At 50.0% G+C, this 27,244-nt stretch overlaps 1 protein-coding gene across 2 annotated transcripts in view; it reads left to right on the top strand.

Annotated features, from left to right (window-relative positions):
- jag2b (jagged canonical Notch ligand 2b) overlaps positions 1-8,334 on the top strand; it is a 32,736-nt gene extending 24,402 nt beyond the window's left edge. For both annotated transcript variants that reach the window (XM_035524324.1, XM_035524323.1), the window contains 13 exons: positions 1,147-1,309; positions 1,474-1,638; positions 1,726-1,839; positions 1,926-2,153; positions 2,264-2,380; positions 2,712-2,739; positions 3,377-3,462; positions 3,820-3,933; positions 4,024-4,139; positions 4,273-4,524; positions 4,704-4,835; positions 5,629-5,779; positions 6,188-8,334. In XM_035524324.1, coding sequence (XP_035380217.1) covers positions 1,147-1,309; positions 1,474-1,638; positions 1,726-1,839; positions 1,926-2,153; positions 2,264-2,380; positions 2,712-2,739; positions 3,377-3,462; positions 3,820-3,933; positions 4,024-4,139; positions 4,273-4,524; positions 4,704-4,835; positions 5,629-5,779; positions 6,188-6,675 — 2,154 coding nt within the window. In that variant the 3' untranslated portion in view covers positions 6,676-8,334. The remainder of the gene's footprint in view (positions 1-1,146; positions 1,310-1,473; positions 1,639-1,725; positions 1,840-1,925; positions 2,154-2,263; positions 2,381-2,711; positions 2,740-3,376; positions 3,463-3,819; positions 3,934-4,023; positions 4,140-4,272; positions 4,525-4,703; positions 4,836-5,628; positions 5,780-6,187) is intronic.
- The last annotated feature ends 18,910 nt before the right edge of the window (positions 8,335-27,244 follow it).

Here is a 27,244-nt window from a genome sequence, read left to right as displayed (position 1 = left end):
CCTGCAGAGGGCCTGAAGCGGATCTTTACAGAGGTGCGCGGAGCTGGTCTGCGGCCAACCCTGGCTCACTGTACAGGCTAAAAATAAAGGCCGTAGTGAATGAGGCAACTCTTATTAGGGCTGCCTGGCAAGCTGCCTGCGCCGTAGCCCATGAGCGAGAAGTCCTTGGGGTTTCTTTTGCATTTGTTTGTTTGTTTATTTTTAAAAGCAACGTTCGATTCACGCCTGGCACGGTGTCAGGCCTCGCAGGCCTTACAGGGCGAACGTTTTGATTCGCGAGCGCTCGTGTACGTGAGCCTACTTTTAGAGCCCAGAAGCCAAGGCTGACGACAGCCCGGCCCTGGACCCGCACGTTTCCGGTACGAGCGGGGGCCCCCGGTGACCGGAGGCCCGTCTGGACACACGACGCCACGCTGCGGAGGAGCCGTGCGAGTGGTTCCGCAGCCCTCCACTGTATACACTGCACGTTCCTCGTAAAATAAACAGAGCGCGTGAGCAGAGCGGTGTGGACGTAGGGCCCCCGTCCAGCTCCGCGACCCGGCGAAACACCGTAAATGGCGACCCGCCGCGAGGCGTCTTCCCCTCGGAGCCTTGTTTAAATTCCCGGCAAGCCGGGCTCTCCCGGAGGCCGTGCGACGGAACGGTGGGGCCAGACACGGCTGGCGTTGAGAGGCCTGTCGCGGCCCCCGTGCGCACCAGACAGCACGAGGGGCTGATTTATACCCGCAACACTTGGCTGCTTCGAATACGGAAATATTATGGGACGCGCACGATCTCCCGGCCTGCGCCTCTGCGGCCTAGAACGTTGGCGAGACCAAAGTCGCGGCTGAAGAAGGGGAATCTTTGAGTGTGTGAAAGTGTTTCACGTCCCTGCTGAATGTGCCCGAGAGGAGAGGAAGGAAGGCCAGGTTTATCCCGGCGTTTGGTTGTGGCCGTTCGGCTCCTGGCAGACTTCCACAGCGCACGCTGCTCTGTTTATCTCCACGGTTTAAGATCGGGCTTAAAGAACTGACGCAACGAGTTAATGAAAGCCTCGCTTGCTGGCTCCTTTTCTGTACTTCTCCTCTGTTTCCCCTTTGTCTTCGCTGTTTCCCTTTTTAAAACTTCTACCATCTTTGTTTCTCGCTCTCATATGTGTGTATACAGGTGCAAAGTGTCTCAAAGTCGAACCCTTGTGAACCCAACCCGTGCAAGAACGAGGCGTCCTGTCACAGCCTGCTGGGCGACTTCTACTGTGCCTGTCCTGAAGACTTTGAGGGCAAGACCTGCGCCGACCGCAAGGACCACTGCAGGACGGCCCCGTGCCAAGGTAAGAGGCGCCAGCCGCGCCTGGTTTCACCAGCTCTACCCTCCTTTACTCGGGTTTCAGTTTCTGGTAAAGCTGATCTGCTTACTGACATCTCTCTAGACACTGCACTGATGTACCAGGACATCTAAAGAACGGATTTGTTTTATCCTCCCTCCCTCTGACAGTGATTGACAGCTGCACAATTGCCGTGGCGACTAACGACTCGGACGGCGCGGTGAGGCGCATCTCGTCCAACGTGTGCGGCCCCCACGGTCACTGCGTCAGCCAGCCCACCGGCAACTTCACCTGCACCTGCGACGCCGGCTACACGGGCGCCTACTGCCACGAGAGTGAGTGCCCCGCCGATCCGGGCAGCGTCCCCGCGCTCGCACCCCGCTGGCCTTACCCCTCCCCCTGTTCCCCTTTCCCTCCCCCAGACGTGAACGATTGCGTGAGCAGCCCGTGTCGGAACGCCGGCACCTGCATCGACGGCGTCACCTCCTTCCAGTGCTTCTGTCCCGACGGCTGGGAGGGCAACCTCTGTGATCTCAGTGAGTCCTGCCTCCTTCCTCTAACTCCTCCTCCTCCTCCTCACTGTGTACACACTCATCCCTCTCCCATCTCGCCCCCCCCCCAGACGTTAACGAGTGCAGCAGGAACCCCTGCAAGAACGGCGGCCACTGCCACGACCTGGTCAACGACTTCTACTGCGAGTGCACCGACGGCTGGAAAGGAAAGACGTGCCACTCGCGTGAAAGCCAGTGTGACGCCGGCACGTGCGCCAACGGCGGCACCTGCTACGACCACGGCGACGCCTTCCGCTGCGCCTGCCCGCCCGGCTGGGCCGGCAACACCTGCAACACGGGTGAGGTCTCCCACGCGCAACAGAGGGCCCTTGGGGGCCCGCGTGGGCCGGTGCTCTGGGATCGGAGCAGAGCCTAATGTTGACGCCGCCTCTGTCTTTCTGTGTCGCAGCGCGGAACAGCACCTGCGCCTCCGGCCCCTGCGCTAACGGGGGGACGTGCGTGGGCGGCGGGGACGCGTTCACCTGCATCTGTAAAGACGGCTGGGAGGGACCCGTCTGTGCCCAGAGTGAGTACCTGCTGGCAGTCCTTCATTCGTTCTCAGTACTCCCAAGTCTTCAAACTGAACTTGCGTTCATTAGCAGTGCTGTGACTGAGCGGTTCATCTCCTCCCTCCCTCTCTCCCTCCCTCTCTCCCTCCCTCCCCCTCTCTCCCTCTCTCTCTCTCTCTCTCCCTCTCTCTCTCTCTCTCTCCCTCTCTCTCTCTCTCTCTCCCTCTCTCTCCCTCTCTCTCTCTCCCTCTCTCTCCCTCTCTCTCTCTCTCCCTCTCTCCCTCTCTCTCCCTCTCTCCCTCTCTCTCCCTCCCTCTCTCTCTCTCTCTCTCGTTTTGTTCCTTGCAGACATCAACGACTGCAACCCTCACCCTTGGTAAGTGAGTCTGTGTTGGTCTCCTGCTGGTGGCTGTTGTTCCTACTGTCTGTTCCTCTCCTTCCCTGTACAACACCGCCGGCTGTGAATAGCCCCCCCTCACGCCGGCTTTCTGCCCAGTTCCACCCCTCCTTTCTCTCCGAGCGGATACGAGGCCTCGGGTATTGGGGGGGGGGGGGGGGGCTGCTGGGTCGGTGGCGAAGCGGGACGTGGGGAGTTGTTAAGGACAGGGGAAGATGTCCTTAAATCACCCCCTGAATCCGACAGGCTGGGAGACCCCGGGCCGGTTTTAATGGGGTGCACAATGGAGCCGACGGTCCTTAAAGGGTGCCCCCAGCGGTGAGGGGTAGAGGGAGTGGGAAGGGGGTCCAGGCCACTCCTTTCTCTCGCCGCCCTCCCGCCATTCTGTCCCGCTGACCTGCGAACAGGGGGAGTGGTGAGGGGCAGCAGGGATTAGCATCTGAAAAGTGTGGCGTTGCTGAACGGGACGAGGCCTTTGTAGCCCTCTCTGTGTCTCCGTCTCCCTTTCTTTCTTCCCGGCGCCCTTTCATCTCTCCATCCTCCGCGGGAAGGGCGGCTTGACCCCCCCCCCCCCCCCCTTTTAAACTTTTGAGTTCACTCGTCTTCCTCTCTGCAGCTACAACGGCGGGATCTGCGTGGACGGCGTGAACTGGTTCCGGTGTGAGTGCGCCCCAGGCTTCGCCGGGCCCGACTGCCGCATCAGTGAGTATCCCTGGGACTAGCGGGACTGGCGGCTGCCCCGATAGGGCATTTGAAATGCCAGGTTGCTTAGCGTCCCGTGCCCTTTGACCTCTTCGGGGGACAGGGGTCAGGACTTGCTTACAGATGAATTATTCAGGCGGCAGCAAAAAAAAAAACAAAAACCTTAAATTCCTCGCCCCTCTACAGGAGCCGATTCTTTGTCTAGTCTGACTGCTGATGCCTCTTCCAGGCTTTAGGGATTCCGTGCATCTCCTCAGCATGGTTATCGGAGGAACTGCGTCCCAGCCCCGCCCCAGCGTCCCAAACGCTGTTTGTTTGTTTTTTAGATGAAAAATGAGTTTTCTCTCTCCCCCGCAGACATCGACGAGTGCCAGTCGTCGCCCTGCGCGTACGGCGCCACGTGCGTGGATGAGATCAACGGCTTCCGCTGCATCTGTCCGCTCGGCCGCTCCGGACCTCGATGCCAGGAGTGTGAGTAACCCTCGGCTCCCGCGGGCCCGTGCCCGGCCGTACGCCCGCCAAGCGATGCGCCTAACTGACGGTCTCCCTCTCCGTCTGCAGTCATAGGCATCGGGAAGGTGTGTCACTACAACGGCCTGCAGTTCCCTCACGGCAGCCGTTGGGATGAGGACTGCAACAGCTGCCAGTGCGCCAACGGCAAAGTGGAGTGCACCAAGGTGAGGTCTCGCGATCCGGTGCCGTGTTGCACGGCTACGCCTGCCTCTACGACCATACACGCACTGTAGGAGTGGGAGTGCATGCATGTGACCTCTGACCCCCCCCCTCTCTCTCTCTCTCTCTCTCGCACAGGTGGTGTGTGGTCGGCGGCCGTGCCTGCTGCCGGGAGCCCCGGGGCGAGAGCACTACCCCTGCCCCGGGGGTCGCGAGTGTCTGAGCCACGACTTCCTCACATGCCTCTCCCCACCCTGCCACCACTGGGGCTTCTGCTCGAGCCCCGAAACCGTCCCGGCCGTCCACACCAAGTGCGAGCCCAACACGGGTTACCTAGACAACAGCTGTGCCCGCATCACTCTCATCTTCAGCCGGGAGAAGCTGCCCACGGTAGGTCAGGTTGATTGGGAGCCGTTGCAGCCGGCCCTCGGGCCGGATCCGGACCGCGGCCCTGTACTTTAGCCCTTCTCTCGTCTTCAGATAAACGTCACGCGCATTCCAGGCCTGCGGGGCCCTGGGCCGTGAGGTGAGCGGGCTTTTAAGTTCAGTACCCTCGTTTCTCCTCCCAGGGCACGACGGTCCAGGTCGTCTGCTCCGAGCTGAGGTACCTGTCCGCCATGCGCAACCTCGCCAGAGACGACGCCCTGCTGGTCCTGTGTGACCTCTCCTACACCAGCCAGGACGCGGTCGAGGTGGCCATCGTAAGTCCGTCCGTCAGCTTTTTCCGGGCTTCCGAGCTGTGCTATTAAAGAAGTCTGTTGAATGGCCGAGTGCTAGTCCCGCCCGACCTGTCCTGCATCCTTCGTCACGCTGTTCACACCCCTCACCGCTGTGCTAGCGCCCAACCAGGTCATGTCCCGTCGTGCGGCAGAGAGGAGAGTGTGTGACCGTTCCCGTTCAGTCCCAGCTCCTAACAGTAAGCTTATGTCGGACAAGTTTACATTTGCGAGATGTAATCCGCTTTGCCTTGTTGGCAGTAGATTTTCAGCTTGTGTGAGTCACTGTGGCTTATGTTAGATTGTAAGTACAGCCACTTTTACAATGTGACGCAAATCCTTAGCCGGCATCGGAACGAGCTTCCCGACTGCTGTAAGCCCCGACACGCCCGGCCGCAGGCTCTCGCGTGTCAGAGTGCGACTGTATCCGGTGGGATGGTTTTCATGATGGGGGTAGAAACAGTGGAAGGTCCGTTAGCCAGCTCTGTTGCCCTGCTCCATTTCACCGGCTTCCCCCGCGCGAAGGTGCCTGTTTGCTAGTAACGCAGCGAGTGGTTGCTAGACATGCTTTCCCTCAGTGTCCTCTCTCTCTCTCTCTCTCTCTCTCTCTCTCTCTCTCTCTCTCTCTCTCTCTCTCTCTCTCTCTCTCTCTCTCTCTCTCTCTCTCTCTCTCTCTCTCTCTCTCTCTCTCTCTCTCTCTCTCTCTCTCTCTCTCTCTCTCTCTCTCTCTCCCACACGCACACACTCTCGTAACATGGCTGCCGTTGGCTCTCCACAGTCGCTCCAACAGCACGAGCAGCCGGACCACAGCCGCATCCAGGAGGCGGCGAGCACCATCGTCGGCGCGCTGTCCAAGCGCCACAACAGCACAGTCCTGCTGGCCGTCATCGAGGTCAAAGTGGAGACGCGGGTCATGCCCCAGTCCGTCGGTGAGTACGGCGACACGTCAGACCCCCCCCCCCAATCCCCGCCGTGCTTATCCGAGCAGCTTGGGGGGCCCTGAGGCCCAGCGTGACTCATCATCTTTTTTGTTCACTCGAAATGGTACTGAATGAGAAGAGCATGACTAAACTGTCTGCACCCTTCCAGTCATTTATGACTCCTAAAGAGCCCTAAATGGCAAGGTCTCATGGCCTTCTGGTGGTCATTTCCTCACATGGAGACCTTGTCTTGGAAACTGGGTGTCCTGGAAATGACACGCCTTCATTTACTGTGGCGTGTGTCACTTCCTGGCATGTTTCCGCTAAACGGCCGCGCTGTGAAACAGCAGTAAAAACCTTCCCAACGCGCACGTGGTCGGAGGTCTAACGGGAGCTTTCGCTGTGTTGGCTGCTTAGGTTACCTGGTGACGCTGCTCTGCGTGCTCTTCTCCGCCCTCTGGTTCTTCTGCGTGATCGTCTGCGTGTGGTGGACGCGCAAGCGGCGAAAAGAGCGGGAGAGGCAGGAGCGCGTGTCGGCGGAAGAGAGCGTCAACAACCAGTGGGAGCCCCTCCGCATCGTCGCGCGGCCGCAGCACAAGAACAACCGCCACGCAGAGTACGAGCGCGCCAAGCTCATGGGCCCGGCCGAGCGTGCCCGCGATGCCGCCGACGGTGAGGAGGAGGAGGAGGAGGAAGAGGAGCTGGAGCTGGCCGAGGGCGGCAAGCGGCCCGTGCAGAAGTACTCGAAGGCGACGGTGCGGGTGAGCAGCGAGCGCGTCTGCACCACGCGCAGCGGCGTGCCGCTCAAAGCGCCCCACCGGACGCCCACCAGTCCCAAGGACAACCGCTGTAAGAACATCAACAGCACCCCTGCTGGCCAAGACCCCAAAGAGCTGTGTGTATAGACGCTGCCAGGCCGGGGCGCGCAGAGACAGGCTCTGTCGAAGACACACAGGCTTTCGAGTTCGAGAGAGAGACTGACAACGTTCATTTGGTCCCCACTCTGTTTTTGTATTTGTTTTTGTTTTTGTTTCATCGCTTTGTATTTCCCATGCAGAGATGTTGCAAATCTGGACAGTAAAGTGGACAATTTTTGTTTTCCCCCCTAATGATGCATTATTTTTTTATGTACATATGAAGCAGATTTGTTTTAGTTTTTAAGAAAAGGCAAAGATGGCCCATGTTGTTTTCTTTTATTTTTAATGGCGGGGAAGAAACACTCAGTAGAAGAAAAATCTAAACTGTATAAAGATGTTTGTTTACAGATTGTGGTTTTGTTTTGTGGCGAGTGGCCTGCGTTTGGTCCAGACGTCGGATGGGGCAGCCAGCGAGGTGCCCTGGCACCGTGGGCACAAGTCGGAAATGTCTCCGCGTTTCTCCCTCCATATCTGCCTTACCGAGCTCGCGGGTCAGGGTCCACGGAGTGTTTCCTGCCGTGTCTGTTGTCTTGGCTGAACGCTCTTTAAAAAGCAAAACGAAAAAAATGACACGGGGGGTGGAAAAAGGATTGCAGTATTTTGAGTTGGTAGCAAGTGCCTTCTGACGAGCCGTATGTTTCTGTCTCGCTGCCGAGGTCGATCACGATAGATCACTACAAACAAGGGAGGGTTCGAATCCGAGCAACTCCCGCTTCTCCACCGAGGTATTTGATCAAAGAAAGACAAGAAGTCTGTAAATATATGTATATAGTAAAGGAGTCGCTGTGTATATGTGAATTTAGTAAATTAAGACAAGTCACTTTTTTATTACTATTATAATTATGACTGAAATATATTTTTCTTTTTTTTGTTTACAACGCCATTCCTTTTATTTATGCCAGTTGACATGGGCAGGTTTTATAAGTATACAGCGTCCCGCAGACAGAACAGTAATCAACGGTCATCCTATTTTTGTTTGCTTTTCACTTTAAAAGGCGAGTAGTTCTTTAAGATTGTGTGGTGCATCATGGCGTGTGTTTTGCCTCCATAAAAAGGAGAGAAATTGCCCCTTTACGACGTCTGTCCTTCCTTACTGTCATAGAATGTTCTGGAAACCTGTGGAAGCTCCCGAGGTGCGTCTCCGCCCACTGGGCCACACGTGCCTCACTGGTTAGGACATGGGTCTCGTGACGTGAAACCATGTTCTAGCTGCTCTGTCCTGCTTTTCTGGTCAAGGCTTCATGAAGGGAACAATTTTAGTTGTAAAGCATTTGTTTTCGAGGTACCAACTCTGAACATAAATGGATTACCTCAGAAGTGGCTCAACTATCATTTTTGGTTTTCATGGATGGCTCCTGACCTCCATATCGGAGAGGATGCAAAAATAAAAGAATTTGAATATTATCCTGAATTAATCTGAACAGTTGGTAAAACAAAATAATACCTAAAGCTGGATGTGCATTGTGGGGAAGGAATGGGGTCAGAGAAACTTAAAAAAAAAAAAAAAAAATGTAATTTCTTTTTTTTCTTTTTTTTTTTCTTTTTTTGTACAGAAGAATTGCTCTGCAAGTTTTGGTTCATTTAGTGGAATTTATGTTTGTTCTTAGAAATAAATCAAACTATTTATTAAAGCATTTTATAACAATATGCTCAAGAAAACTATTGTGCTCTGGTATTTAGTGGTATTAAGACACCGCCATCTCACCGCTGGTTAGTCACTACACTGGGTGCTCTGGAGTCTTGCTCCAGCTCTCTCCGCTATCATCTCAACCTCACCAGTGATCTGAATGGGAAGAGAACCTTCTAGCCGTTTGGGCACGGAATCCCTTATTTGCTGCTGCATCAAGAAAAAGAAAACGCTCGTACGTGTAGGGGGAACAACCTGTCCCGGGCTTCATTTTTTCAAACAATCAGGCCGTGTAAGCAGACCCGCTTAACCTTCATGCTGCCAGAGGTGAGGAACTGGCAGATCGATACAGGAACCCCTCCCTTCCAGTCAAGATGGGCCCGGGAGGAAGCAGCCAATGGCGGTGGCCCACTGCGGCTCGGCTGACTGTGTGCCTACCAATGGGATGCGTCGGTTTCTTGTGGCTTCATGCATTGTGAATGTTTCATGAGGATGCGTACGGTGATGCTGGAAGTTTTGTTATGGTTTTGTCCCAGGAGGGACTGCTGCTAATGGGCTGGTCCTCTGCTGGAGCGCTGGTGTCGACTTCCAAGTCTTTGATAATGGGGCTGGAGCTTGTCCGTGTTTTCAGTACCGTCGCAGGTTTTATCCGAGCCAGTAAGAACTTTATGACCTGGGTAATTTAAAAATGATAGACCTAGTAGGGTAATGTTGCCTGTTGGGTAGTGGGTTAGGTGGCGTCCTGTCATTAGACGTATCGTTAGCAAATATCAAGCCCCTTTATGTATCAGGCACTCCAGTTGTGTATATCCTAATTACATCCGAGATAGTTCACTTGGAAAGTGGGCATTTTGGTAAGAACTCCCACAGACGGCTCTTTCATTTACTATTAGCACAGCCTGAGTGGAAGCATAATTACACATTAGATGGTGACACACACAAACAGGCAGTAATGTCTTCTGGGAAATGCAGCGAGCCGGTCCAAACCTCCCTACTCGTGTGAGCCCACTTCTCGCCCCCCATCCCCCCATCCGTCATTTTCCCAGCCCAGAATATTTCCCGCTGGCTCGGCTGACCTACATGTGCCGGGAGCTGAAGGATCTGTAGGATCTGTAAGGTTGCTCCATGTCTCCCCGTCCGACACCACAGCATATGGCTGAAAGGCGACACCAGATTCCTGGAGTGTCTCCCGGCAGTCAAGGACGTCTAACCCTCGCTCATTTATAAACACTGTGTGTGTACGATGACCCGAAATGCCAGGTACTCCCGTCTCAGCCAGCCGTCTGCCTGCTATCAGATCCTGCAGCTCCGGTAGCCACTCCGCCTTCTCCCGCCCTCTATTTGCCGTTTCAAAGCCGCCCCAAAATGGGTTATTTGGGTGATTGCAGTGCATTGTGCTTTCAACGTTCGCCCAGGCACACTGGCAAGTCGGCGCAAGAAATGTCTGTCAGGTGTGCACAGATTAGAGTGCTTAGGTGAGTCAAAACCATTTAGCTTGACTCATGGGTTGCTGAGGCTTTGAAGCCACGCAGACACTAAGCTCACTGAGTGGGCCAACAGGATCCGTGCCACACTATCAATCGCCATCTAAGGCATCTCTATATCCCACTTCTAGCCTTGCTCCATGAAACTAAAGTGCAAGGAGCATTTTAACCCTTTATGGCACATGACCCGAAGCTGCTTAACTCGAGTTTAGTGTTGCTATGGAATGAATGAAACAAAGTTGGGGTTATTTAGGACTGTACCAAAATTGCGTATTTCGGGTAGATCCGATCCCTACTGGGAGGAGTAGAATCTACATTTGCTTCGAGAGCGTTTAAAAATGGCGATAAATATTCAGTATTTGGCACTTTTTTTTCCCACACAAGTTGTCCGTTTTGTAGCTATACAGTTTAAGCTCGGTTTAAGTTTGTTCAGGTCTAAACTGCAACATTTTCATTGGTATATTAAACTATTACTATAAAAGTCTCACTTTACAAAGTTCTACTATTGCAACACTAGCTTAAAGATTTCATGCCATTACATTATCAGTTTCTGTCCACGGTCAAGCGAGATTGCATCTTTAATACAAAATCTATAACTCCATATGTTCTAATACAGGTGCAGAGTGATTTTTATTAATGTTACATAATGATGGGGTCATAGCGTTTAATGTCCTGTAGTTTCCAAGAAACGGGGTGGCTCGACTTACCCACCGACTCAAATTTCCCCACTCATCAATGCAAGTTTCATTCTCAGCCAGACGGGCTACTGAAAAAGTTCAGCTTCGTGAGGTTTCCTGACAGCTAGCTTCGCTCGGCCTTCAGCTTCAGAACGTAGGCAAATTCTTCAGCAACGCAGCTCTGTTCGCTCCCTGGTAACATTGCTTTGGCATCCTATTTTATTGCACTGATAAAGCTTTACGGTGGCCCAGGGTTTTCATGTGACCTTTATTGCATGTTTTCTAGCACAGGTGAGTGCGGGTTCGTGGGGACTAAAGTAGGCCTCCTCCCACTCGCTGTCTCTACGGAGCGCTGCTCTACACACAAGCAGAATTGTCCGCAGCTGTCACAGCATCATACAGCGATATTTCCCTCTTATAAAGGGAAAAATGGCCCTAGCAACGCCTAAAAGCTCTAACTCAATTGGCATACGAAGCAGTGAAGTTGATCTAAATGGTCCCTGCGTAATAGTTTCGTAAACGACGATAGAGGATCGTTGGTGTGATATTCGCAAGCAGCTCGCTGAGCGATGAGGCGTGAGAAAGGTGAGGTGCAGAATTGCATGTAAACGCGAGCCATTGCAGTCAGGGTACATCCACTTTAACCAAATAGGTCGCATCATTTGTTGCAGGTATGATCCGACTGAAGGGCCTGTTGTACCAGTTAGCGCAGAGGCTAGGCATAGTAACTGTGCCTGTGGAGCGATTTATGCTGACAGTGGAATAGGGGTAGCCTAAGCAGTGAGAAGTCCCAGACTGACAGAAATATGGCTCTCTAAAACTACTGCAAGGACAGTGTGTGTTCACTGTGTGTCTTGTGAAAGGACAATACACAGTATAATTGTGCATCAGTGAGAAATATTTCATTAATGAAACTGATCTATAATTGGGTTTTTTTTTTGCCTGTGCTGGAGGCATGACTTGGAGGTGCTGACTTTCCAGTGTGCTTGACTTGAAATTGCTTGCATGTGACATAAAACAGAAGCAGCACTTGTGCTTGATATTCCGTACAATGCTAGCAGCACAGTTACTCGTGCATTCAGCGTTTATATTAAGGTAGTGCACAGTAGTGAAACTCAGGCCCAATCATTTACGCAGTCAGTAGACTGCACTGCCACACTGCTGCAGAATGCAGTACCACGCTAACACTCATTTACACTGTAAAAGCAAAATTTGTAAAACTGGAATTAGCTAAATAAGTTGGGGGTTTTTTTTTGTTTGTTTTGTTTTTTGCATGCTCTCCACTCAGGACATAGTAGCCAAGTTGGAGATCTGCTCTGGGCTGGAGCTGTCAGGAATCAACAAACAGGCACACATGTGCTGGCCTGCAGCCAGCAGGGAGCCATTTGCCCAGAGGGGTGGTCACCAAGAGCCTGTTTAGATGCCCCTTTGGCTTTTCACCTCTCCCCATGTCCCAGAGCTCATCAGAGAATTGGACGTTTGTCTACGTAAACCAACTGCTGTGCCTGTCGCCTTGAGATCGAGCTGGATGTAATGCAGCCCAGAGGTCCTGTGAAACATCTACTTGGAGTCCAGGATCCAAAAACCAGCTGAAGTGTTTTTGTCCTCTACCCCCACATTTCCACACACACCCAACACCATCCTCTGATGCAATATAAAAAAGCAAAATAAGCATTTGTTGCAAATAACTTTGATGCTCGTAAGACCAATAAATAAATGAGCAAATAAAGTTAATGTATTTTTTTGCGTCTGAAGGCCTTTTGCAAGAACCCTGAGTGCAACTATAGGTTTGTTCCCTTGTACTTCCATCACAATGTGGGCGAGAGCTGATGAGCTCCACCTGGGGGCCTTTCTCCGGAGATTAGGCATGGATTATGCAGCACAGACTTATAGGTATGGCCTTTGGCAGCCCAGTGAAGGTCATCCCCACCACAGACGTCATCACCATACGGAAGACCGAGGATCTCGCCCCACAGCACGACGTCCCGTTCCATTTTTCTTAAGAACCTTGGATAAATTATCCTTCTCGCACTTTCCGTAGGCTGAGCGAGCTATCGGTGCGGCTGGTCAGAGCCCAAGCAAAATTCATGATCTCGCGCAGCTGTGGCGGAATGATGTCCCGGACCATCGGCCGGTGAAACCTACAGTGCAGAAGACACGCAAAGATGTTGTTGTTAGAGATGAAGAGATAAAGAGGAAAAACAACGGAGAACAGAAAGGCCAGTATAGAGCCCTCGTCCACTCGGGCGCTGTGTCGAGCTGTTGACTTTGGGCTGTTGTCTTTCCTCCTCATCAGGCCCGATCTCCCCTTTTTCTAGTCAGCTGACATTCAAGCCCAATGCTTTTCTCCGAATCAAAACGGAATGACCGGGGACCACTGTCTTGGTGAATGGAGCTGGTCCAGCAGACATCAAAGAGAGGAGTTTCCAAAATATACACTCCGTGGATCTCGAGTGTCCGCAGGTTCTCTTTCCCCCGGACATCAAACAGAACTTAAAAGAGTCTTGCCGTTCCTGGTGTAACTTATTCATTGTTCCACTTCCTTTTTTATGATTCCAGTGCATTTCATCAGCGTTTTTACTCCCACATGTGTGCTTTGTTCTGTCGATCCCGCCTGCTCGGACTGTCTATGAGCTTGAAGAGGCTGTACTGATTTACTCCATTATGTTGTAAATTTCAAGATGTATTTACAGGATTTTGGTGCTAATTATTTTGGTAGTTTAAAAAATGGAAGACATGTGTTTCCTATCATCTGTATTTTTGTGCCGTGTATCATAATTACATTTGATTTTATTTGTAAGTGTATATAATGACACTTCCCTTTTGCAGTGCACTAAAACTGCACACACGTCAATAAACACACTGTGACCTTTCCAGACACCCACAGCTACACAACACGCACTGAGCCTGAAGGTATCTATTAGTGATTTATCTTCCTGCCCTGTCTTCATGACAGTCATCCATGACGCTGATGATGAGTACCGTCATGAGCTCACGGCACTGCAATCTTACTGTAGTCAACACATATTTCTTGAGAGCCAGTGCAGCAGTGTCCATGTGCACCCATGTGGGGTTGGGGATATGTGCTGGTACGATGAAATATTAAAGGCCTAATACATCTTAGACTCGTGTCTAGTATTCATAGTGCCTTTGAGTGATGTAGATGTGATTTATTGTCTTGCCCTTGAATGAACTAGAATTCCAAGAGTGGCAAGAATTTTGCCATATTCCAGCAGACCATATAGAGTAGGTGTGCCAAGGATTTCAGATTATTCGAAAGCACTTTTTCTGCTATCCCTGCTCTCCAGCAGTAGTCCGATTCATTACACACAAAATGGATGCAGACACCTGGGAAAAACAAAAACAATGAGGAAAAAAAACTTAAGAACTGTAGAAGCCACTTTTTAAATCTGACTTTGGTGTTCGGCTTCCGTATTTCTTAGCAGCAGAACCTCAGTTAACCCTGTGTACTAACATACTCAGGAATCTAAATGAGGTTACAAACAAATGATTTAGAAATAACACATTCCTGTGTCGGTTTGGGCATGCATTCTAATCTTACGTACTTACATAAACTGAGGTCTTGTTATTACCAGCTAAAGCAGGTTATAAACTTGCAGTGGTGGAGTGATGTACTTCTAACCTGCTGTTGGTGGGTCGTTTTTCTGATCGTGCAACTGGAGTAGGACATGAACTCCAAACGTAGCCCAGGGACTTCTGTGACCCCTCATCCCTTGTCTGTGTAATGTCAAAATGTGCAGTTTTATGTGCTTCTTTTTCTTAGTATTTCCTTTAATATACTGTTAAGTTTTATTGACTTCTTCAGAAGAGGTCTGCTGGAAAGGAGAACATCTAACAGGAAGCGGTTTACTAAAACATTGAAGAGTGCTTTAGGCTGCAGTTCTTGTCATTGCCGGATTTTTCCTGGCCTCTCATACACTTTTGTCTCTGTGAGAGTGCTCTGTGAGGGAGCCTTATCGGTGTGAGCTGGGTTAGACTGAAGGAGTCGCTTGCATGCCGGGGCAGGGTTGGGCCTCTGTCCTCCGGCCCATTGCCTTTTCCCACACCCGCTTCTCCAAACAGGCTGGGGAGTGGTAGCCCTCTTTGGGAAGACGACCTTTCTGCGAAGGGGCATCAAAATCCCCCCACATGCTATGCAGGTCTTGGATCGTGTGGATTGGCAGGAAACTCACCACGGCGTTCCACGTGAGTGCAGGGATGGGCCGCGGTGGGGTTTTTTTTGTTCGATCTTTGCTGCTGGGCTGGCGAGGGGCCTCCCCGTGACGTCTGCCGGCCGCCGTGTGAAAGGTCAGCGTCGGACTCGAAAGCCCTCGCCACGGCAGGAACAGCTGGGGCTGGCAGGTCACCACGTAGGCTGGCACGGGCCCAGCTGGCACGGGCCCAGCGTTTTGATCTTTGCCAAAACATGCAGTCCTTGTTGATGCCCAGATTCCTCTGGAAGCTGTCTTCTGCTGTGAGCTGTGGGGAAGGTGTGCTTCCTCCCCTGGCACCGGGACAAATCACATCCTTTCCACTTATTCATCTGTCTGTCTAAAGCCCTGTCTGTTCCTCTCGGTCTTGCTTTCTGTTTCCTTCGTGTCTGTTGTGCTGTCCTGATTTTCCGAAGGATTCAGTGGTTTGACGCTTTTGGAAATGCTTATTGTTTCCAAGACGGTAATATTAACTTACACTTTTCACTCCCCAACTGGGCCAGTTAGTTGTGAGTGGATCCAGAGATAGGAGGTCCCATTTTGAGAGATGTTACTGTTAAAATGGGACCACAGCAAGACTCTAGGATGTATCATTAAGACTTGGCTTCTGGCCAGCTTATCTAAGGCACAGTATTTTGTGTGATTGCTGGTTTTTGTTGTTTTTTAACACACAAATGCACTAGTTCAGTAATTGGGGGAATTCCACTGACACATGCCGGTTTTGGGATGGCCACCACAGAAAAAAATAAAAACAACACTTGTGTCATCTGGCCGCAGCTTAACTAGAACTACTGCAGGATGGGCTGGCCATAGATGCCACCTGCTTCCTTCCTGCTCCTGCCTGGTCCGTCTGTTGCTGTATACTCTTGTATACTCCTGTTCCTAAGCAAGGTGAAGGCCTTGATCCTTCTGTCGTTGAGAAGCGCCACGTCATTCTCAAGAGCAGCCACGGCAGGGGAGATGTGGGAGTGCTCTCCTCTATGGCTCGCTCAGATGTCAGGCCGCGTCGTGGTTAATGAGACTGCGGGTTAGAGTCGTTGTGAAATCACTGGTAGGGGCGGGGGTTACGATCACGACCTGTCACGATGCCATCATCGTCCTCGGCGCTGCGCTGACCCGCGCTGCCTGTCGCTAGGCCTCCATGGGTCTGCGTCAGAGAGGGGTGTGGATGGGCTGGAGAACATTACGTATTGCCTAATTTTGCATCTTGAACCTTCTCTCTAACAGTCCCAACTTCCCCTTTAGAAGGGAATGTTGCACAAACGTAAGCTGTCGTCATAGCAAGCCCACGTTTGCGTTTCTAAAGGGGCCGGGGGCGCAGTGGACGCGCAGAGGCAGGTTTAAAGGTGGACTTCCTCGGATTGACAGCAGGAGGTTTGTGACATTGATTGGTGCTAAAAATAAACCTCTTTCAGGGGCAATGTGTTATCCTTCCTGTCCAAGCCTTTGGCTGTGCCGTGCGACTGTGCACTACCCCACTCTCACACTCTCCCCAAACTCTCACGGCACGCCATTTGTGCGTTTTGGTGTGTCTCTCACCCTCTGTCTGTCCTCCTCCTCCTCCTACGGCCAGCGCGAGTGCGCTACCCTAAGGTGGCAGCCTGCATCTCTTGATTTGCTTTCAGAAACCCAGGCGCTAGAGCGGTTACTTAATGGCCGTTCTTATCGCGGAGAGGCCCTCCCACTCCACGCTGGTGCCGAATCCCCACGTATCTGGCAACGGGCGGAAGACAGAGAAGAGAGTCAGGCTGCGCGGGAGGCTCTGCTTGCCTGCAGAGTTGAGGGAGGAGCCGGGGGGAGAAGGGGGCGGAGACTCTTTGCAACACTACTTCAGAGGGACCTCAGAGAATGACGAGAGGAGCGAACGGGGCCCTTCGCTGAGCCCGAGTAACCTCTCATCCCACACCAAGGTCACCTTCACACCTCACCAGGCTAATGACGTGGGTTTACACCCACTGGAGCTTTTCTCAGTTGCTTAAAAAGCAACAGTTCCTGAGTTCACATTTTCAATAGAGCTGACTGAATCTCCAAAACACTATTTTGTAAAAATCACCCCCGAAATGACCTATGATACTCGAGACTCTTTAAACAAATCTCAAATAATGCCATAAAAATTCTAGTAGGCGTATGTAGCAAGATTGGCCAGGGTTTTGAAATAAATGTTTTCTTTTCTACCATTGCACAAATAGTTGCATGTTATACATTCCTGATATTTTGTCGTATTCTTTTCATATACTTACCGCCAAATATAGAACTTGGTTCTCTTCAATGTGCATGAATGAAGGCATATATAATTTACATATCATTCCATCATCTGTGGTTAAGTGATATTCCAGTGTTGGGCTCAGTTTTCTTCATCACTAGTCCTACCAAGCAACATTTCAGTTGGCAAAAATCCAATATTTAAGTGAACTAACAGCATTTACATATTGTGTTGCTGATAATGTCCCTTAAATCCTATTATGGTTGATGCTTGAACATTCATGAATCTTCTAAACAGCACAGTGCAGTGCTTTTTTTTTTTTGCTTCCTGTAACATGAGGAGTGCAGCGTGGCTTCGCACCTCTCGTTGCGTGGAGCGTGTGCCGTTCCGCTGTTAATCTGTTGAGTCAGAACCACATCATTTTGTTTGCCTAACAAATTCCAACTCTGCATCCAAATCTCCCATCAAAACCCATCATCCGACCTGTCTGCAAAATCAGCCTGTTCACATGACTCGTCTAATCCGTCAGAGGAGGAGAATTCTTGCTCGTGCACTGCCTTTCCCGATGCTGGAACGTGTTCCAGCTGTCACGGCAGTGCCTGTAACCACTTTACTTCTCTCCCAAGACTGCCTGAGCCTGGCGGCGAGGTGAATGGTTAGGGAAGGAGAGGATGATGGGAATTTTCACAGAGGCGCGTTTTGTCCTTTACGCCTCTGGAAGGGTTCCAAACGCATCTTTACAGCCAAGAAAGTTCTAGGAGTGTTGCTTTGAACAGGATATATTCCATATTTGTGCCAAAGTGCAATGCTATGAGCTCCTGCTCCTTCCAGCAACAACACACCTTATCTTAAGGACGAGTTATGGTATCACTAACAGCTACAAAATATATAAAATTTTAAATACAGGGGTGGTAACGGTATATGACGCTCCCAATACTTATTTGAAGTAACTATGTCTGTCTAATTCATAGAATCCTTATATAGTAAGACTTTATTGTAAGAATGTAATATCTTTCTATGCAGGCATGACACTCATGCTGGTTATATAAACAAGCAATTTATGTTCTTTTACTGAGCTTCCTTCACAGAATTTGACCATATTTGTGGTACTATGGGGAGCAAGGTACGCTTCATATTTTTTATACATCACAAAGAACTATTTCATCATGTAATGTTTCCTGCCTTCAACTTCTTTCCAAATCGAAGCCATTGTTCATTATGACTTTGTTTGGTTTGGTCAAAATGCCCTCACGGTTTCTGATTGTAAAATCACCTCCCTGAATGGAGAAAGTTCTCTTCCAGCCCCTGTGCTGCCATAACTGATTACAGAAAGTCCCTTAATGTGCATTGTAGCAGGAGAACAATGACATTTCCATTGTAGGAACTCGGAGTTCCTGTTGATAAGCTGCTGGCTATTCGTAGCCAAGTAGTGTTTATGTGCATTTGGACACTGGGCGAAAACAACATCTTTCAGTCAGAGGAGAACAAGTGTGGGGTATAAATAGCCAGGCGCGGATAAGCATCAAAGGGTAGCAAATTCCTCCTGGTGAATGTTTCAAGCCGTGCTGTGCACAGAATGACAAATCAATTCACATTCTTTTCCAACTCTAATGAAGATCTACCTCTGAGGGCTTGGTTTGTGATCAAAGTGATTCTAAATGAAGATTATATTGCATTCATCTTTCTTTATTTGGGGGGGGGGGCAGTGTTTCTCCAGTGCACGTATGCACAGACACACACACACACACACACACACCATCGCAATTAGAGTCCTATTTCACAAAATGAAAAGAGAAAGTGGATGCATTGCTTAAAGATCGCAACCCCAGAATCAACATTCATGTTTATGGGGCATTTAAATGATCGTGTTTCTTCTCACCAGTTCTGTCTTCTTGGCTACGTATTGCCCTGTTTTCTACAATGCAGATACTTCTCAACAGATTGACAAGTTTACCTGCATATCCACTCTCATTCACAAATTCAAGTTACAAAACCGTCTGCGGCGGCATCGGCATGACACACAGACCCACTGTAAACTGGCAACTTTCCCACGCAACTATCAGGACGGTAGTGGAAACCCGGGCGAGGCCGAGAGAACGGTGCAGGGAGATCTCCGGTGGAAGGGTCAGCCCGTCCCAAGCAGCAATGGTATTCTGTAGCAGACTTGTTGTGGCAAGGTGCAGAGGTGTTGAGCAGCCTGCCTGTGGGTACAGTGATGGACCACTGAATGGAGCCACAGAAACCTGCTCTGGCTGTCATGTTCCTGCCTGCGTTTCCTGGCTTCGGTACAGACTTCAAACTCTGCTTAGAATGCAGCAGATAATTGCTGTGTATATCGACAAAAGACAGCCACGTGACTTTGGCTTCTGTGCTCACTGAGTTAGCCATACCTCACCCGTCATACCAGAGTTCCTTTCTAATGGATCACTCTGATCGCACGTCTTACGTCAGTAGTTGTTTTTTTTTTACATTCGTAGCCCTTCCAGAAACGTCGTTCCTACCGTAGGATGGCTTCGGCCGAAGGCTCTACACGACTTAAAAGCCAGTGATCTCTTTGGAGCACGTTCTAGAATGTGTTCCATGTTGACACTCTAAAAATAAGCACTGTTCCCGGCTGGATGTTTACAGCTCCCCCTCAACACCTGATCGAATGACCGAGGGCAGAAGTGTGGGGGTGGGGCTCACCACTAGAGATCTACTCCAGTTGGGTTGTGGTTAAACTCGGTAACTCAGACCTGTCTGGCTGCATACTCGACTGAGAAGTCAAACAATTTCTGCTATCAGAACAGTCGCTCTGTGATCTGTTTTGAGAGGGTGGGTGAATTGTCAGTACAGTACATGCTGTGTGAGTTGAAGGGATTGCTATTCCCACCTTCTGGTTTGGATGTTAAATTTTACATGATCTTTTTACACTTCTGCATGATTGCACTTTTGTGCTAGTCTGTATCCTGCAATGTAATCACTAATCTTAGGCCCCTGCCACACCCAGAAACCGGGCCAGGCTCTGTCCACGCTGCCTTGCAGATGGATCCAATAGCCAAGAACTAGGCAATGTGGATGGAGCCAGGGAGAGAGAGAGAGAGAGAGAGAGAGAGAGAGAGAGAGAGAGAGAGAGAGAGAGAGAGAGGCAGCGTGGAGCTGGAAAAGAGAGACACCCCGACCAGCTGTCGAAACCCTTCACACACTGCTGAAACCACCCATACTCATCATTTCCACAACAAGCGACATAAACTCAGGGAATGAGCCGCTGGCTCACACAAACGCACACCCAGACGCGCGTGCGCGCGCAGGCACACACTCCCAGATGCTGCCAACTGTGTGTGGAGTGAGAGCGTGCGAGTGGTCAGAAGAAATGCCTTGTGCTGCATCAGTGTCAGCATGGTTAGCCACGCCGGCTGCATTAGTGCGTGCTGCGTGCACATGCGCACACCTCACTAGGACTGCTGGCCCAGTGACCAGCCCTCTGGAGAGGAGCTGGGTCCAACTCTCCCCTGTCCACTCTGAGGTTCAGTGCTGCAGGTTGCTGCCCTGTGAAAGCGTCACGTTAACTAAAAACCTTCGCTTCGGTGTCGCCTTCCGTATTTCCGACCTAAACCATTGATATTAATCAACATTTAAACTATCGGCAGCTTACGAGGGTAAATGAATCTCTTAAGACTGTCATTTTTAGCAGCGAGAAATCTGTTGCGTTTACTGTGAACGCCTGTTAGTATATGTATCTATTAAAACGGTTTATCAGATCAGTCACTTTGCATTGCACATTTCTTGCGTCTTCTCCTCTCCCACATATGAAATGCTTAATTTGGAGTTGGGGGCTTTTTCGCAGCTTCTGTAGCCTGTGTATAAACCCTTTAATCATGGCTCTAGCCTTCACACCAGCCTTCACACCACCTCTAGACTCTCCGTCTTTACGTCTCTTAAATGTCGTGTGAAGTCTTCCCACGCCGTGCCTTCTTAGAGCATTCCTGCTCAAGGCCTCCCCGTCGCAGGCTTGATAGATTTGATACCGGCACGGCACGCTGTCGATAGATGCGGGATAACGAAGCTAAACCCTGAACATTTCCCACACTTGGTGTGACCTGAGAACGACAGGTCCTCAGTTATTGTCAGCGTGCTAGAATGGTGACAAACCCCTGCACAGGGCTGCTATTACCCAGAGGTTGTGGCACAGGAGGGGGTGTAATGATTGCCCGCAGCAACTCAACATTACAGAGGGTGTGTGGTATCCCGAGCAGTTAAACAGCACTGTGTGTGTCTCAATAATACATCCAGCCGCAAATAACATGTTGCAACTAACGTGCAGTTAAATCAGCCTTTTAGAAGACTTTAATATCCTCAGGCTTGTGACTCGAGCCCTATCTAACTGATGTCATCCATGAACGTTTACCTGCTGCTTGTGTTTTATCTGTGCCTGCTTAACAATCTTCCTGCCATTCCTTCCTTCCTTCACTTGAACGGCTAAATGGCACGCTAATATGCGAGCCGCTGCAAGGGGTGGGTGTGTGTTGGCACGCAGGTCCACTCTTTCCTGTCCCTCTCTGGTGCTAAGAGTTCAGCTTCAGTGCCGTCCTTTCACAATAGCCCCGGTCCATCCCTCTGTGGTTCCTAGTCATCTGCCTCACAGGCTCATTAAAGCCCTTCCCAGCTTGTTATCAGTGGCTAAGTGCCAGGGATGGTCGGTGGTACATGAAACGAACCCATCTTAGCACAGAATGAGGTCTCTGCGTGTCCGCGGGAGTGTCCGTTCCCTGCCCCTGGTTCGCTTACTGCGTGCGCCGGGCTGTAATCAGGACCGGCCTGACACGGCCTTTCATGTCCGCGTTCCCACACTTGGCCGGGCCCCGCCCCTCACCATTCCAGGCTGTGATTCTCTGAGCGTCTGGGGTTTCAAATCGGTCGCCGTAATTGGTGTCTGAGACATGAAAGGCGTTTTAGGATTAGGCGGTCGCATGGTCTCCCCTTCTGGCTGATGTGTACTGAAGGAAATTAGAACATTAAAGGTTGTCTCCCCAAGGATAATGTGACATTACACTGCTAGGAAGGGAAGTCCCCCCCCGTCCCCTACATCCTTTCGTTTTGGGGGTTTTTCAGACAAGGAATCCTGGAGGAAATGGAATCTAACGATGCTTTTCCTATTGGTTGGCTTGCTGCTTTGTCCCAACATGCTTTGCAAACCAAAATTTGCCTTGACCCTTTTTTTTTTTTTTTTTTTAACAGTAATGACAAGTGCTTATTTGTTTATATGTCGATCTATTTATCTAATCGTGTGCAATAAGGACGTCGGCGAGAGGCGTCGCGTGAAGCCCTTTACCTCTGCTCCCTGGCAACTACGTGGCTCTCTGAGCAGGACCTACTTGCTTGCATCACTTCTCACCCACTGGGCAAAACCCCTGCTGGGCCCTGCTGAAATATTAGCCTGAACGCAAGCGGCTTTATTGCCTCCGTAGTAAAGAGGAACAGGGTTGGCTGTGGTGAGTGCCAGCTGTCGGACGGTGGAGCGCTCGTGGTGCTGGCTGCCCCTTTGGTCCGCCAGGGTCTGCTAGTGTCCTCCAGCTCCCGGCTGCTCTGTTGCTACAGCTGCTCTACGGTTTCTCCCCCACACCACCCCACCCCCCACCACGCCTCCAATACAACTGCTGTCGTCACTTCTCTGCAACCCGTATGAAGCGGTAGCTGACGGACTGAGACCAGATCTGGGGGTGAGCGTGATGCAGTCGAGATGCTGGAAAACACTTTCTGTGTGTGTGTGTGTGTGTGTGTGTGTGTGTGTGTGTGTGTGTCCGTCCATGTGTGTGTGTGTGTGTGTGTGCACTTGTGCTCATAAGCCTTCAGAGAACCCATTAAACAGAGATGCGCTGTCTGTGTGGAAAGAATGAATGATTGTGCTGCGCATGCATAAGAGAGACAGACGCCAGCTCCTCAGCTCACACTTGATAAAGAGGCGTCCACTGGCGTGTTGGTGCTGAGACTGTAGACTGACCCACTTAACAGTGGCACCTTTATGGTGAGGGAGCTGAGAGGCGGGATGGTTGGGGGGTGAGGCTTTCAGCACCGTGCGACAAAGCCTCGTCCCGCGCTCGGCCTCGGCTTCTTGTCTGCGTGCTTTCAACAACTAATCCTACTACGTCTACGGCACTTTGCCTGCCAGGTCCCGTTCACTTGCGAATGAGGGCGATGCTGCGCACAATATGGTTGCGCAGACAGCAACGCCAGACAGCCGTTCCTAAATGTAGACCGCGGCTTGGGGCTCAGATCTCACAACACACCCTCACGTGCTGAGTGAAGCCCCTCCAGCAGCAGACATTTTGGGATGTGACGTGTGACCGGGCACCTCTCCGAATCTGCTAGGTCCTTGTTCTTGTGACAGAGTTTTCCTCTCACCTATTTGCTCTCGGGACGTTCGTGGCGGCCTGAGGTCAACCTGTCAGCTTGGAGAGCAGAGGTGATAACAGCCCTGGGAAAGGTGTGTCTCCATCCCTCAAAGGCTTGCGAAACCATCAGTGGTTTTTACATGTGCACAGTACTCTGATTACTGCGAAAGGCAATATTTCGCTGACTGTTCAGTTAAAGTGTTTACGTGTGTTTGCTGTAATGAGATTTCTTAGTTTAAGTGGCCGCTTATTAGTGAGGTTATTGAAAGGGCATGAAACAAAGAGACACCTTGAGTTCATTTTGTTCTTTGCACATTGATATTCCTAAACCACCTTTACCCAAGTCTTTATTCTTAAACCGCCTTTACCCAAGTCTTTATTCTTAAACCGCCTTAACCCAAGTCTTTATTCCTAAACCGCCTTTACCCAAGTCTTTATTCCTAAACCACCCTTACCTAAGTCTTTATTCTTAAACTGCCTTTACCCAAGTCTTTATTCTTAAACCGCCTTAACCCAAGTCTTTATTCCTAAACCACCCTTACCTAAGTCTTTATTCTTAAACTGCCTTTACCCAAGTCTTTATTCTTAAACCGCCTTAACCCAAGTCTTTATTCTTAAACCGCCTTTACCCAAGTCTTTATTCTTAAACCGCCTTTACCCAAGTCTTTATTCTTAAACCGCCTTAACCCAAGTATTTATTCTTAAACCGCCTTTACCCAAGTATTTATTCTTAAACCGCCTTTACCCAAGTCTTTATTCCTAAACCGCCTTTACCCAAGTCTATATTCTTAAACCGCCTTTACCCAAGTCTTTATTCCTAAACCGCCTTTACCCAAGTCTTTATTCCTAAACCACCCTTACCTAAGTCTTTATTCTTAAGCCACCTTTACCCAAGTCTTTATTCCTAAACCGCCTTTACCCAAGTCTTTATTCCTAAACCGCCTTTACCCAAGTCTTTATTCCTAAACCGCCTTTACCCAAGTCTTTATTCTTAAACCGCCTTTACCCAAGTCTTTATTCTTAAACCGCCTTTACCCAAGTCTTTATTCCTAAACCGCCTTTACCCAAGTCTTTATTCCTAAACCGCCTTTACCCAAGTCTTTATTCCTAAACCACTCTTACCTAAGTCTTTATTCTTAAGCCGCCTTTACCCAAGTCTTTATTCCTAAACTGCCTTTACTTTATGTATGTGTAAAGTGCGAACTCTGCAGGTCTACCACTAGTGCAGGTCCCCGCCATGCTGTCATGTGTTTCTTTGGTGAGCTATTTCTGGCTGAGACACAAGTAGTGCAAATTTCTCACCTTTTGCTGCATGTGTGGTGTTAAAACACAGAGGGGATCTGATTAAGGTGTGCACAAGACACTGTGAATCAAAACAGAAGAAATCTGATTAAGGTGTAAAGAGGACACTAAATCAAAACAGAAGAAATCTGGTTAAGGTGTAAAGAGGACACTAAATCAAAACAGAAGAAATCTGGTTAAGGTGTAAAGAGGACACTAAATCAAAACAGAAGAAATCTGATTAAGGTGTATACAAGCCACCATAAATCAAAAGGTGCACAAGAAATCCATATTCTCTCCTTCTATGTATCCTGATAAGAACGTTATTGGGGTTTTTTGCATGTGAAAAAAAAACACTGAGTGATAAACAACAATGGGAAGGTAACGCCTACAGAGATGAGCTCCTAGAGAGCAATCATTTAACTGAAGAGTACTGAAAACACATAAACAGGGAAGAAAACACCAGTGGACAATGACTTCTTCCTGACCTCTCTTGTTTATTTCGCCACAAACGTTTCTGGACTCTGGAAGGTTTTCCCCATTTTTAGTAACGCCTTATTGTAAAATCTTTTATTGCAAATCCCTCGCTGTGTCACAGTCACACTTTACCGCACTAATCAGATGAATGACCTGCACTAGTCAAGATGATTTTGCATTTTACAAGAGCTCTGTCATTCACAGCCATGTCAGAGGTGACATATTTTACTGCGAGCCCCCCCCCATTGATGCATAGTCACAGCTGCTTGGCCTGAGTGTCTGATTAGCCCTTATGGGCCTTATGGGCCGTGCAGTGCTTGAGTGAACACCATGTTAATTATACATGTTGTTAAAGTTATACAGCCTAATTATGCCTCTTAATTACTGCCTGAGGCTTGGGTATCAGACACCGGAGGCCTGTGGATAAGGTCAGATGAAGCAAGCTACAAGATCACCTCCATCTCTGAAAGAGCACATGTTTATTTACCTGCAAAGCCTGGATGGCAGCTTAGCCCATTGTTAGGGGTTCGAGTTTGGTTTTCATGGTTCAGACTGACATTATGTTCAGTCCGCATCCCTGCCATAGTAGCTCAGCATGTGGCTGATAAATGTTTAATATATTATCAGTCTGCTGCATACGGAAACCGGAATGTACCATAGTCAGTTTACTAAAGTTTTCAATATGGCCAGTCCTTACTTCATGTACTCTTTTCAAATCCTTTGACTTGTGCAATGCCTGTGAGAATTCTCTCAAAACCAAGGCCATCTGAGCGCAAGGCCTTTATTTTATTGTCTGTTAAATGGTCAGCTGGAGAAATATTTCCTCTGTAGACAAGACGAAACTTGACTGATTCCAACATTTCCCTTTCTGAGCACACCGTTGCACAGAACAGACCCCAGGGCTGACATGGGGCACTAGCCCTATGGCATCAAAACCTGCTTAAGTGCGTGCTACTGGGATCTGGCTTGCCTGGAGAAAGGGGATATAGCGTACCTGCTTTGGTTGCTAAGAAGAACTCATTTGGCAATGCAGCCAAGGAAGTGGCTGGAAACCTTGATAAATAAATAACAGGTTAAATAAAGATAGATACTATAAAAAGAGGGAAATGGTAGCAGTCTGTGTATCGAATGTCCTGCAAACAAGTCCTCTCTTCTCGTGGATAGCTAGAACTGAGGACGAGGTGGAAATGAACACAGGGAGAGAGTGAAGCTGTAGGCTGAGTGATTGAGGGGGCCGCTCACAGTCTGCGAACAGATCACGGGTGCGACAGGGGCTTCTGAGCAGATAAGAACAGGACGTGGCCCTCCCTAAACGTGCCAGCCGAGGGCCAAAAAGGAAGCAGGTATGGCCGCAGGAGAAGGTGACTGTTAACACTGGACCCGGTGTGGGGCACTGGTCGTGACACTCCAGCGCAGGAACCGGTAGGGTAGTGGGGAGAGTCGATCTCAGAACAGATCACATGTTGCGCTTTCCCAATTCATTGATGCTCTTGACAAAAAAAAATCTCTCCCAGCTAAAATCAGATCGGCTCAGTGACAAGCTGGAATCACATCAGCTCAGTGACGGGATAATGAAGTCTTGTTTTCTTTGCTGTACGCGTTAGCTTTCAGGCAGTTTAGGTTTGGTATGCTCGTTTGCAGCTATTACAGATATGAGAAGGAAACCTCTCTGTCTTCAGTCATCACCCTGTCTGGAGAAGGGCCTTGAGAACCAGGCAGTGCCATCAGAGAGCAGGATGAAAGAGCCTTCCCACTGAATGTGCAAATGAGGCGCAGGACTTTGGGCAAAACCCAGTTGGAGTGTGGCGGCAGTGAATGCTGCATGCCCTGCGTGTGTGTGTGTGTGTGGCGTGCATTACGTGTGTGTGTGTGTGTGTGTGTGTGTGTGTGCGCGCGCGCATGCAGGGTATTGGGTTTCTGAGTGGCAGCCGTCTGCTGCTACTTCTCGTGCTCACCACACATGCAACGCCACCTGGCGTCTCCCATGGGGCCCACACTACGTTGACACAAGTGTCCATTGCGTGAGAAAATGTCAACACGAGTGTCCACCACACAACACGTGTCCACTCCACGTGCCCACCACACGACAACGGGAATCAGAGGCAGGTGAAAAGAGGCAGAGGCACGAGATGAGTTTTTAGTTGTTTCTGAGTGGTAATTTGAACAGCTAGAGCAGTGTGATTTATGAAGTTATATTAGATTATATAGTTATATTGAAGTTCAGGA

The sequence above is a fragment of the Electrophorus electricus genome, chromosome 3 (genome assembly GCF_013358815.1).
Source record: "Electrophorus electricus isolate fEleEle1 chromosome 3, fEleEle1.pri, whole genome shotgun sequence".
Taxonomy (NCBI): domain Eukaryota; kingdom Metazoa; phylum Chordata; class Actinopteri; order Gymnotiformes; family Gymnotidae; genus Electrophorus; species Electrophorus electricus.
Note: the sequence above shows the minus strand (reverse complement) of the source record. Positions and strands in the feature narration are given on the sequence as shown.